Raw genomic sequence first — 20,859 nt, 5'->3', positions numbered from 1 at the left:
GTAAAAAACTTTTTTGACTAGAGAATTACAATTAGTTTGCCACGTGTCGGCCCCCCTACTCTAACTCCTAACCTGCCCCAATAGGGATAAGAAAAGATGGTTGTTGGAAGAAGATGTTATTTAATTAATTAATTAATTAATGGAGTCGACAAGGAGATTGGTATGTGATCTAATCATAAATCAAAATACTTGGTCTATAACCTGTGTGAGTGAATCAGAATTAAATAAACAAACAGGTGGTAGTGGGGAGCAGAACTCCATCTCTTCTTCATCTTCTTTTTACTGGTGTCTATCCAGTTCGATTAGCATGAGATATTCTTCTTCTAATGAAACAACATGCAGAAATGTTACAAATTATAATAAATATTAGTTGGCCCTACATACCTTTCTCTATACATGGTCTGTGGTGAGACTGATCTACATCTACCAATAAGATATTTAGTCTCCACAATTATAATTAAGATCAGTACCCCCATTTGGCTAATTAACACAAAAACCAAAGACACCGACAGCCTCTACTGTCATCTTTTAGTCAGAAAATGTTTGCAACAATTACTTCTGTTTAGTTCAGGCGGTAGTTTAGGGATTTTGAGATAAAAAAAAAAAAAGCTCTGTCCGGTAAAAGTTCAAATAAAATAAAATTGTATGTTTAAAAAAAAAGGACCTGGTGACAATTAGTTATAAATTAACCTCATGAACCTGACATGGAACTCATCATCATCATCATGTGAATAACACCACATGATGATGATGATCATTCATTCATGCATTCAATGGCTGGGGACCCAATTTCACATGAAGTAGCCAGCCATATGCGTCTCCTCCTCGAAATGACTACAAAAGCTAGCTAGTTACCATTTTTATATTCCATGCAAATATGCTGATGCTTGCTAGCTGCCAATGGCCCCAATCTTTTCTTCTTTTTTTATATTATCATTCTCTATCTCTCTCTATTAGATACGTTGAATAAAAGTGTGATGTCACACAAAAAAAAAAAGTATATATTATTCCAGTCAAATTTCTATTTTAAATAAAAAGGATAAATTTGATTGAGCTTATTCTCATATAAGTTTGATATGATTCAGGAAATAGAGTGAAAATTGTATTTAAATGCAAAAATATGTTTATATACGTAGTAGATTATTATGATTCAGGAAATAGAGTGAAAATTGTATTTAAATGCAAAAATATGTTTATATACGTAGTAGATTATTACGCAAACGTTAGATATGCATGACCCTAAAAGTTTAAACAAATTAGGTATAAAATAATGAGATAAACTTGGGAGCAAGAAAAGGACAATGTAAAATCTCTTAATGAAACTATAAAGAAGTTATCTATTCTGAGCACGAGGATTCAAGATATAAATATTATTACTCGAATGTAAGATCATGAAGAATTTCAGCGTTTAATGTTTACATAATAATTTGTTATAGTAATTTTGAGTAATAATCTATTATAATAATAATCAAACACATTTTACGTTTAAACGCAATTTTCTCTCAACCTCCTCCGACTGAATAATACAAACTAGATTATCATGTTAATTGATGACTAATCATTACAAAGATGATCATTCTCATAGAGCTCGTTTGATGAAAGAGTTTTGGAAATAAAACTCAGTTTTTATCCCAAAATCCAAACATCTTATCAACCATTAAATCAAATAATTTTATCATTTAAATATCAAAATTGTTCTCTAATTTTATCATCTCTAAACCATCATTATTTCACTCACAACATATTCTCTAAAGTCAAAGGGTAAATTAATTTTCAAATTTTAAAAATTAGTTTTTTCTTAATTTTTAAGATAAAATCAAGGTAAAATTCAAAAAACTCTTTCCTCAAACAAACCCCTAGTTTTATTATTAGATTGGAAGATGAATTACAAAAATCTTATTTAAAAATTCAAAAGTCTTGATTTCAATTTTTATTAACAATGTTTTAAATAATTGTGTGAGTTTCAAATAGAACGGCTGCCTATATATGGTTTGACAAATTTGGCAAATATTGTACTTCATCCACTACACAGCTTTTGTGTACTTTTTGACAAAAATAAATGTGTTTCGATTCAATTCTCTAGGGATTATAATTTTATTTATCCAATGAAATAGAATATGAGTTTAGACAAGGCAAGAAATCAAAGTCATTTTTTAGAATAATTATATCGACCTGGATCATTTTATATAAAAATTAGGCCTTCTATAAATAAACAATCTAAATATTTAATGTTTTAAAAACATAAAAAATAAGATAAAGGGTTACACTAAAAAGACTTGTTTGAGGAAAAGTTTTTTTTGGGTTTTATTTGAGTTTTTTTTCAAAATTTTTGATTAATAAAAAGTATGAAAAATTAATTTTTAAAATTTAAAAACTAATTTATACTGATTTAAGTGAGAGAATAATAGTTTAGAAATAATAAAATTATAATGTAATTTTAATATTTAAATAGATAAAAATATTAATTAGATTATTAATATAATATTTGAATTTTGGGATAAATTATCCCAAATAAAATAATGCCTTCGTTTCTGGTCACATAAACAAATTTTAAATAAAAGTATAGAATGATTCTAATTTAGAAAACACTTACTAACAAGTTTTGAATTTAAACTATATAATAAATTTAGAGTCAAATATTAAAATTTGGAAGAACAATTGAGATCCCTTTCTCCCAAACATTTTATAAAAAAAATGATTCAACTCAATTGGGGCACAGAAAAGTGGGTCTGCCGCCACGTGTGCATCAATCTGAGACAAATAAGTGCCAGCTGTATTCACTTATTGAGGCATTTTAATTAAAATAATATATTATTAATTAGTAGATATAAGTAATGATTAATAATGGTATCTAATCTTTAATTTAATGATGATTAGCTGTTGCCAAATTAGATGCTATAGTTAGTTAGTTAATTAATTAGTACTCCCTTTTTCTCTCTCACATACATACACACACCTAGGGTTCCGATAAGATTCCATCGAATGTATGATCGGAAATCTCTATTTCAGCCATGAATGAATGAATGAATGAATGTAACAAATTATGAAAAAGGCGAGAATCTTAATTACCTCAATGGCATAATCGGTCAAGTTCTTCATATCCGATTTGTTTTGCTATTGGATTTGCTGAATGAGCGAGGCGGAAACGGATAGAATCTACTTTACATGAAAAGCATAAGGAAATCGAAACGCCATATGAGATTCTTCTTCTTATATTATATGAAGCATCTGAAGAATCTTCTTACCGAATACAATCCGTCAAATCGGAGAAGAGATCGGAATGCACCTCCTTTCAAACAGATCAGATTTAGATTCGATGATGATGAAGAAAAAAAGAGAAGAAATTTCCCTTTCTCATCCGTCTAATCATGTCTATTGGATTTTCCGTTAACTGCTGTGGCTATGGAACTGTTCATAGTAACAAGTTGCCCTAGGTGGTTTTACCCTTGTTTGGAAAAAATTCTAATTTATGAGATGTAGGTGAAAGAATAATAAAAAGAGGATAATTTAGTTATTTAAATAATAAAATTATTTGATTTGATGGTTAATAAGATTATGAGTTTTAAGATAAAAATTGAGTTTTATCCCAAAAACTTTTTTATCAAACGAGTTCTAAGTTTATTTAGACTAGTAATTATAGTTTAATTATTTAATTTATCTTTTAAAATATTAAAATTATTTATTTTTCTTTTAATATAAATTAATTATTAAATAAAAATTTAGAGATATAAGAAGTAATTTGATCAAAAATAAATAAAAATATTTATTTTTACTTTTAATCATATTTTTTTTTAAATTTAAACAAAACCCAAAAAAATCACTTCCTTAAACAATCAAACTAAATGAACATAATTACTATTGTAAATAAACTTAGTTAGTTATACATTTATAAAATTATTTTATTTCCCAATTATTAGTTAGATATTTACTTTTGAGTTTTCAATTAAAGATATTAAATCATATATTTACAAATTATTTTAATATTTAATATTATACAATATTTTAATATATTATAAAAAAAACTTATTTTTTCATTCCAATAGTAACTAATCACAATTTAAATTTAAAAAATGGATAAATTAATTATTAAGTTTAAATTAAAATATTTTTTAATTAAAAATCTTTGTTTATATTAAAAAATAAAAATATATTATAAATTTATTTATTTAATAAAATAAATAAATAATTTATTATAAATTATTATAAAATAAAATTAAAAATATAATATATATATATATATATAAATCATACATCCATATTTTTCATAGCTAATATATCTAAACAAACTCTTAATAAATTACATAACATTATCCTATATAATTAATTGGTAGTGTTTTAAATTTTAATTAGTTAAAATATTTATAAATTTGTATGTATTTTTATGAATATTTTTGGGTTTCTAAAGTGCACATGGTGCGCAAAGCACCCCACTAAGGATGCAGTTGGGTTCCATGTGAAATTGAACACGTGGCAGAACATGAGAGGCAAGCTCAAATCACACCACTGTGGAGGTTAGTTGTCCCTGACATTTTGTCAGTTTCATCTCTAATGATATTAATTACTGAACACGGTGATTTTTAATTACTGTGTTATTTTTATGTGTAGTAGTTAACTATTCTTTCCTTGAATTATATAAGATTAAATTAAAATTTGTTATTTTATTATAAATCATTATATAAAATTAAAGTACCAATAAATAAATAAATAAATATATATATATATATATATATATATATTAAAAGTCTTCTTTTATACTTAATACCATTTCAGTAAATAATTATTATGAAAAAAATTATAAAAAAATTATATATATTAAGAGGTTTTCTAATTTATAATTATTTAAAATCAAACAAATTAGAAATTTAAAATATTTTTTTTTATTAAAATAAAAAATATTTAACACTTTTAATATAAAATAAATTATTTATTTAATTTATTAAAATATTTTCTCCCCATTTGTAATAGTTTGAATAAGAAGATTAATTTTAATTAAATATTTAAATTTTATAAATAATTCTGACTTATGTAATTGAGTAATAAGTTGTTAAAGTAGTTTGAACAAATAATCTAAATATAAATAAAATCAAATAATATTTTAAAATTTAAAATAAAAATTAAACAAATACTTAATATTAACAACAACCTAAATATTTCATATGTATTTTCAATTCTTGATCTATTTTATTTATATCTAATATTCAAATACACTCTACTATTAACGCACATCATTCAGATTCATCTACTATTATACATCCTCTTTTTAAACTTTATAAATGATGTAATTTTATAAATATAATATGTAAATAAATAATTAAAATTAAAGATACTCAATAAATAATTAAAATTAAATATAAATTAACTTTAATAAGTTACTATTAAAATAAAATATATATATATATATATGGTAAAAATAATGAAATAACACTTAATAATTTAGTCAAATAAAATAAATAATTTATTCATATTTTATTTTAAATTTGGGTAAGGAATATTTAGTTATTATAACATCACATTTTTTGTTTTAAATTTTATTATATAATTATATATTATGGTTGTCTCATTTTGTGGCTTGAATTTAAGTTAAATTATATGCATAATTAGTATTATAAGCGTGTTTGAACTGTGTTGAGTTGTGTTCACTTATATAACCATTATTATTGTATATAAATATATTTTAAAATAATGATTAAGATGTAAGTAATAAAATTTTTAATTATTATTTTTTAATGTGATATATTTTATTTTAATATTAATGTAATATATTTAATTTTTATATTATTAAATATGTTTAATTTTAATTATATATATATATTATATCTATAAAATTAAATAATTTATTAATTTAAAATAGAAAGTATGTAATTTTAGAAAAAGAATAAAAAGTCATACAGTAAACATTAACCAAGCTTAATTTAATTCAATTAATAAATTAAAATTACATCACAAAATAATAATCATATATATTTTACATTTAAAATTCAAGTTTTTTTATCTACTCCTCCTACTATTTAAATTTATAATTTCAATATTATTTCTCATTTTACTTTTTAACTTTTTATATAATTTATTTAATCATTAATTATATATATTTATTAAAATAATTATTTATATCAAATTATTATAATAATAAATGAAATATATATATATATATATATATATATATATATATATATATATATATATATATATATATTGGGTTTTTGAAGTTTCTATTTATATATTTTTAAAGTTATATTTTTATTATTTTATTTTAATTTTAACTATCAATTATTTTAATTTATTAATTAAAATAATAATTTATTTGTATTAAATTTAAATAAAATTTATTCTAATAATTAAACCAAATAAAAATTCAAATAACATGTCTTATATTTTTAAACAAAATTTGTAGATTTAAGTTTTGTTTAAAATAATAAAATATTTTGTTTTTAAAATAAGTATGACTTTATCTGTTAGGTATTTTGTTGATAAAATTTTCTTTTATTTACTTATTTAAACTTTTTATTTTAATTAAAATTTTAAAAATATATATTAATAAAAACTAATATGTTCATATAATTTATTATTTAATTTAAATAATTTATTAATATTTAAATTAAGTTAATATTTTTTTTTAATTATTTTAATTAAAAAATATTAAGTTTATAAATATATAATTATGTAATAAGTTATATATTATTGATGATTTATAATTTTGGAGTGATAAGAGAGAATAATGTGTCACTATATCACTTGTTAGAAAAATGATATATTGCAAAATTTTTGTTATTTTTTCGGTTAATCAAATTGTGTTACCTCACTCATTCTCAAATTCTATCTCTCAATTATTTCTCATTTTAAATATATATAACATTAATTAATTATTAAATATTATTACAAATTTGAGAAATAAGAAATAAATAAACTAAACATCTAACTACTAACTTAATCAAACATATTTAACTTTAGTCATTAAAATAAGTTGAATAGATGTACCTTTAAAATAAATTTAATAATGCTATAAGGTGAATCAAACTAACCCCTATAATAATGCTAAAAAAACAATTATTGTTTCTTAATTAAATCTATAAGATCGAGGACATCCCTTATCCTCTGTCTCTTCGGACACTTGAAGAGAGAGAGAAAGAAAGAGAAGAAATTTCTCCATATCCAAACTCTAGTATGTAGATATATCATGATCATCGTCTTCATGCTAACCTGATTCTTTCGAGCTCCATCCATGGCGGATCTCTGTCACCGGTAAGTAATAGTTCATTTTGTACTTAAAACTGAACAAAAATGATTAGCATTTCTAGTTACTAACTTTTTTATTTGGTTTATATGGAATAGATTGTAAGTTATTAGTTGAAATCTGATTCCATTATGGATCCAAAGAGAAAGAAATTAGACTGTATGAAGTCTTTGGAATCGGAATCGTCCGATTCAACTCTTTCTTCTCCATTTCCTGATGAGGTCCTGGAACGAGTTCTCTCTTTAGTGAAGTCTAACAAGGACCGGAGCTCTGTTTCACTCGTCTGCAAGGACTGGTACAACGCTGAGAGATGGAGTCGGACCCATGTTTTTATAGGTAATTGTTACTCAGTTTCGCCGGAAATAGTTGTCCGGAGGTTTCCAAAGATCCGAAGTTTGACTATTAAAGGGAAACCCAGATTTTCGGACTTCAATTTAGTCCCTAAGAATTGGGGTGCTGAGATTCATCCTTGGTTAGTCATTTTTGCTTCTGCATATCCTTTTCTGGAGGAACTTAGGTTGAAGAGGATGACTGTGACTGATGAAAGCTTGGAGTTTCTGGCTATGAATTTTCCAAATTTCAATTCTCTTTCTCTATTTAGCTGTGATGGGTTCAGTACAGAAGGTCTTGCATCCATTGCCCAACATTGCAAGTAAGAATCTTTAAATATGTTTATATTGATCTTGATCTTGATGATTTAGCTCAAGTATTGATTCTTAACAGGAACTTGACTGAATTAGACATACAAGAGAATGGAATGGAAGATTTAAAGGGTTCATGGTTAAGCTGCTTTCCAGATAACTTTTCATCATTAAAACTGTTGAACTTTGCCAGCCTTCATAGTGATGTTTGCTTCTCTGATTTAGAAAAACTTGTTGGTCGTTGCAAATCACTAAAGGTTTTGAAGGTTAATAGTCATGTGACACTAGATCAGTTGAAGAGGCTGCTCGATCTGGCTCCACAGTTGACAGATCTTGGAACTGGTAGTTTCTGGCAAGAATCAGCCATTCACCAGCTTCCAGAACTCGAAAGCACGTTTGGAAAATCGAAGAACTTACTTACACTCTCAGGTCTATGGGATGCTTCATCCCTCTTTCTCAAAGTTCTTTATCATGCCTGCTGCAACTTGACTTTTTTGAATCTAAGTTACGCCGCAGTTCGTGGTGTTGAACTAGACAAGTTTCTTGCTCACTGTCCTAAATTACAGCGACTTTGGGTAAGAACTTTGTAGATTAAATTTAAATAATTCAGATTGAACAAGATGTTTATGCAGTTTTTTTTGTTTTTTGGGTGGTGTAGCTACTTGATAGTGTAGGAGATGTTGGACTAGAGGCCGTTGGATCGCATTGTCCATTGCTTGAGGAGCTTCGTGTTTTTCCAACTGAACCCTACGACCAGGATTTTCATGGTGTAACTGAATTGGGTTTCATTGCAGTTTCTCGCGGTTGCCCAAAACTTCACTATGTTCTTTATTTCTGTCAAAGAATGACAAATGCAGCAGTCACGACGATAGTCCAAAACTGCCCAAACTTTACCCACTTTCGTCTATGCATTATGAATCCACACCAGCCGGATTACATCACAAATGAACCAATGGACGAGGCATTTGGTGCTGTTGTAAAAACATGCACAAAGCTCCAAAGACTCTCAGTCTCCGGCCTTCTCACTGACCGAACTTTCGAATACATAGGAAAGTATGCTAAGAACTTGGAGACTTTATCAGTAGCTTTTGCTGGTAAAAGTGATTGGGGAATGAAGTGTATGCTTTCAGGCTGCCCGAGGTTGAGGAAGCTTGAGATAAGGGACTGCCCTTTTGGGAATGCAGCTCTACTTTCGGGATTGGATAAGTATGAATCAATGAGATCACTTTGGATGTCGGCTTGTAATGTGACGATGAAAGCGTGCAAGTTATTGGCTAAGGAGATGCCGAGGTTGAATGTTGAGGTAATGAAAGAAGAAGATGAAGGAGATTATTTGAAAAGAAATGAGAGCGATGATGACTGTCAAGCTGATAAAGTTTATGTTTATCGAACTGTTGCTGGACGAAGAAGAGATGCTCCACCGTTTGTGCTCACTCTTTGAACCATGATGAAATTAAAGGTATCACATAATTGTCTAAAATGATAATAATGAATCTGGATCTTGAATAGAAACTGTAAAATTGAAAACTTTGAACTGACCCTGTTTTCTAATAAAGGTATAGGTGATTGGGATCAAGCCTGCCATAATCAAGCTAAACCAAGACATGTAATAATATGCAGCAATAGATGAAACATAGGATTGTTATTAATATTATTTGTAAACATGTTTGTTATCGAGACCAGGTGAAAGTCATGACTTCCCATTTCATTCGGTATGTTTTTAGTTGGAATCGAAAATTTAGTTGAGGATTATGATTCCGAGTTTAAGACTGTCTTTATCGTCGGTAAGGGATTGAAATCATGGAATGGTTATGGTCCATAAGCTGATGATCATGATAGAAGAAAGGTGATGTAGAAAGTACATGGCAAATAGAAATGAGATGTCAATTTCTCAATTAATGAATTTGGGTTGTTTGTCATGTTGATTGTTGTGTTTTTTTTTCTCTTCTTTAGTGGATATTATTGCTGAACAATTGGACAAGACAATAATCAATTGAGGTTGCTAAATTTATTGGCCATAGATGCCATTTTACTTTTATTTTATTTTATTTTATTCTATTGTTTCTTCAGTTTTGCTCCAATTTTAATTTTTAGTTTAGTTTGAAACTTTTCAAGCTCATGAAAATACTACTCCCAATTTGGAAAGATAAGAAACATTGCCCCCAATTTGGAAACACCTGCAATAGGGTTTGCACAAAAAAAAATCTTATTTAGTTGAAATAATTTTTTAAAATGTATTTTAATTAGGTATATAACAAATTTAATAATATTTATAGATTAAATTCAAATCTTTTTTTAGCAGATTATAAAATTTTAAACTTCTTTCTAAAGTGTGGTTTCAATAACTCGTCATCTTATTGAATATTAACTTTTGAATATATATTTTTTTATATGATAAAAGATTTTTATATGAATATAAAAAATAGGTTTGGCTTATAATTTGTTTGAATGTTATATTTGTTAGGTACTATTTTTATTCAATTGAAAGACATCCTTGCTAGTTATTATTTAACTATTCATACATTTATTCAGTCATGAAATTTTATTTTAAACCATTAAAATGTTAATTACTTTATTTTTATGGTTTTTGTTTAATAAGAATGTATTTAATTTTATTTAATAAGTGTAGTAATATTTTAAATATAAATTGTCAAACATATACTTAATATAAGATAGTGTCTTACCTAATTATATGTACTTGGTCATAATAATATTATAATTATATTTAAAAAAAGAGGAATGATAGAGAGCGCGACTGTGAGACAGCTACTGGGAACGCAATGCCTACATAGGATGACAGGTGGAATTAATAAATAAATAAAAATATAATAATAATTAAAACACGTTTTTGTAGAATATTCTCTCTCTTCTTATTAATTAATTTATCTCTTCTTAAATAATTTCTTTTTTATTAAACCCTAAACCCTAAACCCAAAACTCTGAACCCCTTTCTAAAAAAACTTCTAAACTCTAAAACCTAAATCCTAAATACTAAATTCTAAACCCTAATTAATATCACTGATTAGTTGAATTATTAATTTATCTATTTTATTTTTATTTTATTTTTATGACTTTTCAATTCCTTTATTTATCAAATATTTTTTTATGGTTTCTTTTTCTTTTTTTTATTATTTTTTCTATTAACTTATTAATATTTTTTTAGTTTTATTACTTATAAATAAATGTTTATCTAATATTTTTATTCTCACGATTAATAAGAAGAGAGAAAAAATAATTAATAATAGGAGAGAGAAAATAATTAATAATAGGAGAGAGAATATTCCACCCACCTGTCAAACCCACTTAGGCATCGCTATCCCAGTCGCTGTCTTGCTCTCTATCATTTTTCTTAAAAAAATTATAAAATTATTAGGCCGGGTTAGTATAAGAGTTTTTGAAGAAAAAAAAATTGAGTAATTTGAAAAATAATATAAGAGATGATTTTGAAGAAGTAATGATATTTTTAGATAAAAAAAAATTAAAGGGTATTAATATATTATGATATAATAAAAATTAATAATATAAAATATATGATATTTTAGTATATTAGTTAATGAATTGAATAATGAGATGGAGAGGAGAGGGTGAAAATATAACTTTTAGATCTTTGTTATTCAAATAACCAAAACCAAACAAGGTATAAGATTTTGAGTTTATTTTTAAAATTTGATGTTGTATGATTCTTGTAGGTATAGTTTTAAAAACCGGACCTAGTCATCAACACAGTGAAGGGGCTATTACTAGTTCAACCGGTGGGTCTGGTTCAATTTATGAATTTTATATAATAATACAAAAATAGCAAAAATCCATCAAACTGTTTATATAATAATAGTTAGAGATCAAAATTCAAAATATTATTTCGCAATTAAAGTCTCTTCATTGCTTCATTGCATCTATTAGGGATGGACCTAAGATTCGACAGTGGGGTGAGCTTAAAAAAATTTAGAGTGTGCTTAAACAAATAACGAGAAAATTTTGAATAATACGACTAAATAAAAGTAAGTTTTACCATTTTTTTAATAATTAAATAAACAAAATAGTAAATTTTATTGAATTTTTTTAAAAAAAAATAGGGAGATAGTGTCACATTTTAACCGTAAAAAAAATCATTTTTTTCGGGGTGAGCTGAATCCCATACATAGATCCGTCCCTAGAGATAACACAATTAAAATAAACACAAACTCTTAAGTTATGGATTAATACAATTAAAATAAACATTAACTATTAATTATTCGCAAAACGTTCACACCATTAACAAAAATCATCATCAACATCGACAATCACTTCATTATCTTCAATATGGACACCAATATTGTTTTCTTCATCTTAAGTCATGGATTAATACAATTAAAATAAATATTAATTACTAATTATTCGCAAAACGTTTACACCATTCACACTAAAATCATCACCAACATCAATAGTCACCTTATTGCCTTCAATATGGACATCATTATTGTTCCCTTTATCTTGGTGTTCAGATAAGAGGTCAAGTTTGAAGTAAATGAAAGAGTTTGTCATTTTCAGTGTAATCTACTCACATAAAATTAAAAATAAGTAAACTCAATGGAAACCAAAATCGGGAAGAGAAGAACGATAGAGTGATAAGTGAGAAATAAAATAAATGTTTTTTTTATAAACAGAATAAATCTGTTGGGTTAATCCGGACTGTCGAATTCTGAAATAACCAACGGATAAACCGAATTTAACTAGGTTGAACCGAATTTAACTAGGTTAATTGTATTTTCGATAATTTATCAACCCAACTCGGTTTGACGACCGGTTCACCGGGTTTACCGAACGACTCGGGCCGGGACAGACCGATTTCAAAACTATGCTTCTAAGAGAAGTTGTACATAGTCAAATTTTTACTATTTTAAATATAGGATCCTAAGATTATATAATTTTACTATATTATGAAAATTACAGAAAAATAAGGGGAAAAAGTTAATTTATATATATAAATTTAAAAAAGTTAATAAATTTTAATTTAATTACACTTAATTATATTTTTAACTAATAATGCAAAATCCAGAATGCATAATTTGGGCTTGACATGGTTTCAGCGACTGAGGCCCATAGAAAAGAAGGCCCGTAATAGAAAAAAAGGGCAGCAAGGAAACTGTATATAATCTAATATATAAGCTAAGCTAAGCTAGGTCGGCGGTTCTTCAACGATTCATCGAATTGAAGGAGCCGCATTTAACAAAGGAAGAAGAAGATGGGAAAGGTGAAGGGTAAGCATCGTTTGGATAAGTACTATCATCTAGCTAAAGAACAAGGTTACAGATCTCGTGCAGCATGGAAGCTTATCCAGCTCGATTCCAAATTCAACTTCCTTCGTTCTTCCCGTGGTGTACTCGATCTCTGCGCTGCTCCCGGTGGTTGGATGCAGGTTGCTGTTCAGCGTGTTCCTGTTGGAAGTCTCGTCATGGGTCTCGATCTTGTTCCTATTCGCCCTATTCGTGGAGCCGTTGCTGCCGAAGAAGATATTACGAAACCTCAGTGTAGGTCAACTATTAAGAAACTAATGGGTGAACATGGATGCCGAGCTGTTGATTTAGTGCTTCATGATGGTTCACCTAATGTTGGTGGTGCTTGGGCTCAAGAGGCTACGAGTCAGAATGCTTTGGTTATTGATTCTGTTAGACTTGCTACTGAGTTTTTATCACCTAAAGGGACGTTTGTGACTAAGGTAAGATTGTCGTAATTCATATGGGTTTTATGTTTTATGTTTTGGGTACCCTCCATGCTTGTAAAAGGCACAAGTTTTATGATTTATGTGATAGCCCTTAAATTGGCTTACACTTTTCAATGCATTGTTTAAAGTGAATTAGATGGAGGCTGTATATATTACTTTGTTTTTGGAAAGGTGAAAGAGAATTACTATGAATTTGATGAACATGAATGGTTGCTTTAGACTGAAATTGGAATAGTATTGATAGTTGCATGTTATTACAGGTCTTCAGGTCTCAAGATTACACTGCTGTTCTCTACTGTCTAAGACAGGTAATACTTATATATATATATATATATATTGGAATCTGATATAGTCATAGTTGATTCTCAGATACTTGAACAATTTATTTTCCTTTCCAGTTATTTGAAAAGGTGGAGGTTGATAAACCAGCTGCCAGTCGTTCAGCGTCTGCTGAGATATACTTAATTGGACTAAAATATAAGGCACCAGCAAAGATAGATCCTCGCCTACTTGATATAAGGCATCTTTTTGAAGGTGGCAAAGAGCCCCCAAAGGTAATCCACTTGTGATCGTGTAATTGTTTGTTTTATGTATTAATTTCCTTACCTAAGCTTGTGGATCTGAATATGATTTTTTTGTGAATTTGATTACTTAGGTGATAGATGTACTTAGAGCATCAAAACAGAAGAGACACCGTGATGGGTAAACCTATGAACTAATGATATTATATATGTATAATGGTCCATTTGTTTTGGATCATTGCGTCAAGTTTATTCAGTACATGTATGTGTCTTAATGTTCTTCCATTTTCAGGTATGAAGATGGGGAGACAATTTTTACAAAGGTTTGTTCTGCTGCTGATTTTGTTTGGTCCGACAATCCCCTTGATATGCTTGGCACAGTGACATGTATCAGCTTTAAAGATACTGCTTCATTAGATATAAAGAATCACGCCTTGACCACTGAAGAGGTAATTCTTCCTCTGGCTTCATCTCCTGTTGCAAAATTTTTATGTAGATACAATTACTATTTTACTACATTTCTTTTTATGTTTAAAGGTGTTGGGACTCATCTTTTTATAACCTTTTGTTTCTTTACTAAACCAGTTCTGATTAACGTTCGTCTATTTCTCCCTTGATCTCTACAGGTGAAATCCCTATGTGATGATCTTCGTGTTTTGGGAAAACAAGATTTCAAGTATCTTTTGAAGTAAGCTGAAACTGTTCTTATAATCAACACTGTACTAATAATGTCTTCCTTACATCCTTGTAGTTTTCTCTTTTCCTTGTTTGTGTATGGGTTCTTCCATTTTGATTATTTCTTTTTAAAATTCAGTTAGTATTTTTAAAATAATATTTGCCTACTGAAATACATTTGACATGAAAGATTATATCTGAGGCAGATGGTTTAGTTGGGTTCTAAGTCTAGTAGTTCCACCAGTTATTTTTAGCTTATGAGGCTCACAAGAATTTGATCTCAGCAGATTTTTTATTTGTTTATATTGTTTTGCTCATTATTATATAGGTGGCGAATGGGTATTAAGAAAGCACTCACTGCACTTACTGAGAAGCCTACTCCTGAGCCAGCTGTTGTGGAGAATGAGAACAAGGAAGAGAATGAAGAAGAGAAGATGCTTAATGAGATGGAGGAACTATCCTATGCTATGGATCGTAAGAAAAAGAGAGCAAAGAAAGTTATTACAAAACGACGTGAAAAGGTTTGAAGCCCTTGTCTATCTTCCAATCCTTTTCTGTTTAATTGTTGAGTCTTTCTTCTTTTGCTTGCATTTTGAACTTTAAATATTGCCTGCAGTGCCCAATGATCATGTCTGCTTTAAAAACCCAAAGCTTGGATACTAGTGTTAATTGTTAGAGATTGTGCATGGACCTAGAATATTTCCTACTTGTGTTTGATATATTAATATGGTTAAGTCCAATTTTTTAGTAGTCATGGTCTAGCTGTTATGTCTCAATATCAAAGAAATTATCAGAGGAAAGGGTCTTCTAAATTAGATTGCATAAAACTAGAAATTGCTTCAGAATTCAAAATCTTTGAGTAGTGTCAATGATATATCATTTTAGTAAGTTGCATATCTTCCATTGTACAAAATCTGGAATTCACAATTTTTATTGCCGATATCTCTATAAGAAGCCAATACTATGCCCATGTTCTAGAAATATTGTGAAATTGTACTATTAATAGCTAATAGAATGTGAAGAAACCTTCAAACCAGAGTTTTCTACTTTTTCGATATATATAATTTTTGTATTTGTTTTAATTTTATTTCTCTTAATTTTCTAGGATAAGACACGTAAGGCAACAGGAATGCAAATGGATGCGGTGGAGGATGGATGTATGGATATTGAATTGTTCGCTTTATCTTCCATTAAGGTTGGTTCCTTTACTCTTTTTTTCAATTTTACTCTTTTGTTGTGATTTAACCTTGAGACTTTTAAACTATAAATGAATAAAAACAGAATTGCATGGCAGCTTTTTTATAAACACGCCTTGGTTAAAATGGATAATTGCTAGCATTTTCATTTTAAACTAGGCAAGTGGCTGATAGTGTTAACCATATATGAAATAAGTTTGTAAAGGCAATTTGTGGATCCAGCTAATGAGGCCTATATTTTGGAATACAGGGTAAGAAAGATTTGGAAGCTGTTGATGATACTGAGAATGGTGATATTGGGACTGCTAATTATGAAGAAGATGAAGAGACTCGCGAAGACCCTAAAGATTCATCGTCAAGTGACATGGACTCTGATGAAGAACGCCAACAGTAATTTATCAATCTCATTACACTCAGTTTCTCGAGAAAATGTCTTGTTTTTTCTTGGTACCAGATTTATAGCTGTTTTTATTGCAGGTATGATGAAAAACTGGAAGAAATGCTTGATGAAGCTTATGAAAGTTATGTGACTAGAATTGAAGGAAGTGCACTTCAAAAGCAAAGGAAACGAGCCAAAGGGGAAGAAGCATCCAAGGACGAGCAACTCCAGGTAATTTCCCTTACAAATTAATACTTTCGACTTTAAAATTATTTTTCTCTAATCTCAAGATTTCTTGTTGATTTGGGTTAGGGAAATGAAAATGATGATATGAATCTCTCGGACGATTCAGATAGGGAGCAAGACAACATTGAATTAAATCCACTTGTAGTACCGTTTGCTGATGAAGCTCCAACTCAGGAAGAGATAATGAAGAAATGGTTCAGTCAAGACATCTTTGAAGAAGATGAAGAAGAGGAAGAACAAGATAAGCTTGCTAAATATGACAGTGATGATGAAATGCAAGTAGACAAGCCAGTTACAAAACCAACTAGCAACAAGAAGAACGAAAAAAAGAAACCAACAACAGAAAAGCTTCCAGTTCAAGATATGAAGAAAAAGAATAACAAATTCAAGAAAGAAACGCAACCAGAACCCGATTTTGAGATAGTTCCCGCAATAGCCTCGGACTCGAGTGACTCCGATTCATCCTCAGACGAATCCGATTACGACAACGACAAAAAAGCTGAGATATTAGCCTATGCAAAGAAAATGCTACACAAAAAAGACCGCGAAAATTTAATAGACGATTCTTACAACAAATACATGTTCAACGATGATGCCCGTTTGCCCAGCTGGTTCGTAGAGGACGAAAAGAAACACAACCGACCTAACAAGCCAGTAACGAAGGAAGAAATTAATGCAATGAAAGCCCAATTCAAAGAAATTAACGCTCGGCCTGCTAAGAAGGTTGCAGAGGCTAGAGCCAGGAAGAAGCGAGTAGCCGAGAGGAAACTTGAGAAGATTCGTAAGAAGGCTAACACCATTTCAGACCAGTCTGAAATATCGGATAGGTCTAAGAGGAAGATGATTGAACAGCTTTACAATAAGGCGACTCCAAAGAAGCCCGAGAGGGAATATGTTGTGGCTAAGAAAGGAGTTGCAGTTAGGGGTGGAAAGGGAAAAGTGGTTGTTGACCCTAGGATGAAGAAGGATGCTAGAACTAAAGGATTGGGAAGGTTAGGAAGAGGTGGAAAAGGTAACCCGAAGAAGGCTGGTGGCGGAAAGAAAGGTCAGACCGGGAAAGGCGGTAAAGGCACCGGTAAAGGCAGTGGTGCTAGGGGTTCCGCCTCCTCGAGGAAGGCTGGTAAGGATTTCAAGAAATATACTTCTAGTCGATAGAGATCATCGATTTTGTCTTTGTTTTGCTGTGACTTTTGCGGTTTTTTCAAATACTTTTCATTGTGTTGTCAGCTTTGTTTCGAAAGTTGGCAAGTGAATTTTGTATTCTTAAATATTTGTACTGCTTATTTAATCTTGATCCAAATTTTACTTTATTTTTAAGAATTGAACTTCCCATGTGTTAGTTTATGCTCATGAGCAACAGCAATTTTATTTGAAAACACATTTACCTTTCAAATATATATTTATTCTTATTATTTTGATAAAGTAATATTTTGATTGAAACATTAAAATTTTATTTGTTTGAAGAGTTTTAAACGTAGTCCTGTATTCTAAATTTTAAAGATCATAATTATAGTTAAATTAACTATTTAATTTTGATGCTACAATTTTATTTAATCTTATATAAATAGATAGAGTGAATTTATATTTCTATATTATTTTTTAATTATTATTTAAATTAATTTTATATTTTATTATATATAAAAATAATAAAAATATATAACAAATATATTTTTAAAGGAAACTCTTAATTTGCTAATTTTATAAATGTTTTAACAATTTGATGTAATTTTAACTTTAAGTTTATTTTAATAATTTATTTTATACTATTTCATTGGTGGACCTTTTAATATATATTTATTTATATATATATATATATATATATATATATATTAATATGTTTATTATGAAAAGGATAATATATAATTGAAAAAAATTTGAATGTGTTTTTTTTTTTTTAAACGGTTAATGTCATTTTATTAAAAAATCTCAAGAGTGGAAGGGTTAAAAATAAAAACTAGAAAAATTTAACTATAATTAATAAAAAAAAAACTTAAAAAACTGAATAATAACATTCGCAGAAACAAATAACAGAGATTTACAAACGAAAAAATACAATAAAAAACCGATCCCCAATCAATGTATTGCTTTATATAAGGCCTTATTATCTTTCCCTCGTTTTGCGATACAAAGAGATTGAATTGAAGAAGATAATAAGCTTTGCTTATTCCTATTGTGGATTTTTATTTATACTGTACAAATAGGATAGAAATAGATTTTTTTTCAAGACTTTAAAGTTCTTATATTTTATATTTATGGTACTCTACATGAATTTTAGGGTTCTTACATTTGCTTACTTTAACAACAATTTTGGTGTCTTTCATCATCCTTAATATCATTTAATTCAATTTTATTAGTCTGATTATCTTTTTATCTATTTTCTCTAAGCCTGTTTGAGAATTATTTTTTTTTTCCTTATTTTTATTTATGACCTCATGACATTTTTTGCATCGGTCTCGTTTTTCTTTTTACAACACAAATTGTAGTTAGTATTGTGTTTATTATATATGACATTGTTTTTAGTCGCATCTAATTGGAAATAATATTATCAATATGTAGTGTCCAATATCCATATGGATGTACAAGTTTTTTTCCAACAAATTAGATCTGATTTTATAATTTGAAGTTGTTGTTTTTTTAATAAAGTCTCATCTTTTATTTAAAGGTTGCTTTTAAGATATATTTTTATTATTTGTTAATTAATATTTTATATTTAATTGTTTATTTTATTTAATGTGATTTTTTTTAATAAAACAAATAAAATAATAGATAATCAAATCAGCTTTGATTGAAGTCCATAATTGCTTCGTACAGATATGATGCTTTGGATCCCGTATCTTGATATATGTATTATTATATATTTAAAGTCTCTTTTGGGTAAATATTTATATGATTAAATAAAGAAATTTCATTGAAAGATTAATTTGTCTACGCAGCATGATGTTGGTCAACCATAAATTAAGTTATTACCAATCCAATATTGCTTATCAACCTTATTGAATTTTATATAAATCAATTAATATATATAGACAATAAATATGCAATTGTTATTATTCCCATAAACAAATGTCAACTCTCATTGAGTTACATCTGTCGATATTAAATCGAAATTAATGTTTTTTTCTAACTTAAGGTAATTTTATTCAGCTTATAGAAGTCAACTTATTGTTGTCTATTTAACTCATAAATGTAAAAAAAATAATATATATTGATACTCATAATTATGTTAAGTTATGTTTTAACATATATATTAGCTCATATAAATTAATATGTATCGAAATATTATCATTAAAAAAATAAATTTTAAACGAAGAGGTTCATATATATATATAAATATATATATATATATATATATATTTTAAATTTAATTTTATATAAATATATAAGAAATTAATTAGAAAGAGATGGAATAAAATAGATAATAAATAAAAAGTATTAAAAAGTGATGAAATAAATGAGAGATAATAAAAAATATATATTAAAAATTAATTAGAGAAAAAAAATGTTGAAATTATAGGTTTAAATGTTGGAATAGGGAGATAAAAAAATTGTGCTTAAACGCAAAATATATTTTTATTATAATTTTTGTAACTTATTACGTAAAATTATTATAGCAATTATTATGCAAATAATAAATACAAAATTTAAAATCAAATTAAGTCTTATCATTCCTTCTATTTTATTTTATAAATTTAAGTTTGTGAGCATTTTAAACTGTATAGAGAGAGACATCTATGATAGGACGCTGTACATCATCCTCAGTTAATTCTCAATTTTATTTTATTTTATTTTAATTTCTTTAAAAAAAAAAAAAAACCACATTGATTTATTTTTTTATTTATAATCTTTTATTAAGCATAATCCAACTATAATTTCTGAATTTATCTTTGACCATATTTCCATTATTTATATTTAATTAATAAATTAGGTCATAACTCATCTCGTTTCAACTTATGACATTTTTTTACAGTAAAAATTAAAATAAAGGTATATCTATTAGCTAGACATTCTTATCCCTTTGAGCTAGCTAGTTTATTTAATTATTCAAATATCTTACATATCACTAATAGAAAATAATAATTTAAAATGGATACTTGTTCCCTTGACAGGGAGTAGCAAAAGACTATAATATATATTTTACATTTTCAGTAAGTATTTCTTCATTTAGAAAGAAAAATCTATCCATCAATCTAAAATTAATTAATTAATTTCAGATTGATTGCTCTTGTTAATTAAACTGTTATATTACATATAAGAGACACCTGTCATTAG

The 20,859-nt window shown here is 27.6% G+C and overlaps 2 protein-coding genes and 1 long non-coding RNA gene across 3 annotated transcripts; 2 read left to right on the top strand and 1 right to left on the bottom strand.

The window, feature by feature from the left end:
- Positions 1 to 100: 100 nt before the first annotated feature.
- Positions 101 to 3,390, bottom strand: LOC124911535. Its single transcript, XR_007096619.1, has 2 exons — positions 3,070 to 3,390; positions 101 to 323 (listed from the first exon to the last, which is right to left on the bottom strand). It is a non-coding gene; the product is annotated as an uncharacterized LOC124911535 (long non-coding RNA).
- Positions 3,391 to 7,099: 3,709 nt separating this feature from the next.
- LOC124911349 (protein AUXIN SIGNALING F-BOX 3-like) lies at positions 7,100 to 9,892 on the top strand. Its single transcript, XM_047451818.1, has 5 exons — positions 7,100 to 7,239; positions 7,330 to 7,883; positions 7,955 to 8,447; positions 8,531 to 9,331; positions 9,429 to 9,892. The coding sequence occupies exons 2-4, from the start codon at positions 7,363 to 7,365 to the stop codon at positions 9,311 to 9,313; spliced, it is 1,797 nt and encodes a 598-aa protein (XP_047307774.1). The 5' UTR covers positions 7,100 to 7,239; positions 7,330 to 7,362; the 3' UTR covers positions 9,314 to 9,331; positions 9,429 to 9,892.
- Positions 9,893 to 13,042: 3,150 nt separating this feature from the next.
- On the top strand, positions 13,043 to 17,898 carry LOC124911202 (pre-rRNA 2'-O-ribose RNA methyltransferase). Its single transcript, XM_047451652.1, has 11 exons — positions 13,043 to 13,567; positions 13,834 to 13,881; positions 13,972 to 14,127; positions 14,229 to 14,275; positions 14,387 to 14,543; positions 14,721 to 14,782; positions 15,098 to 15,290; positions 15,875 to 15,964; positions 16,216 to 16,355; positions 16,443 to 16,575; positions 16,657 to 17,898. Exons 1-11 carry the CDS (start codon positions 13,094 to 13,096, stop codon positions 17,743 to 17,745), a joined length of 2,589 nt encoding a protein of 862 aa, XP_047307608.1. The 5' UTR covers positions 13,043 to 13,093; the 3' UTR covers positions 17,746 to 17,898.
- Positions 17,899 to 20,859: the final 2,961 nt, after the last annotated feature.

The sequence above is a fragment of the Impatiens glandulifera genome, chromosome 8 (genome assembly GCF_907164915.1).
Source record: "Impatiens glandulifera chromosome 8, dImpGla2.1, whole genome shotgun sequence".
NCBI classification, from domain to species: Eukaryota; Viridiplantae; Streptophyta; class Magnoliopsida; order Ericales; family Balsaminaceae; genus Impatiens; species Impatiens glandulifera.
The sequence above is the reverse complement of the archived record's forward strand: the minus strand, read 5'-3'. Positions and strand labels throughout refer to the sequence as shown.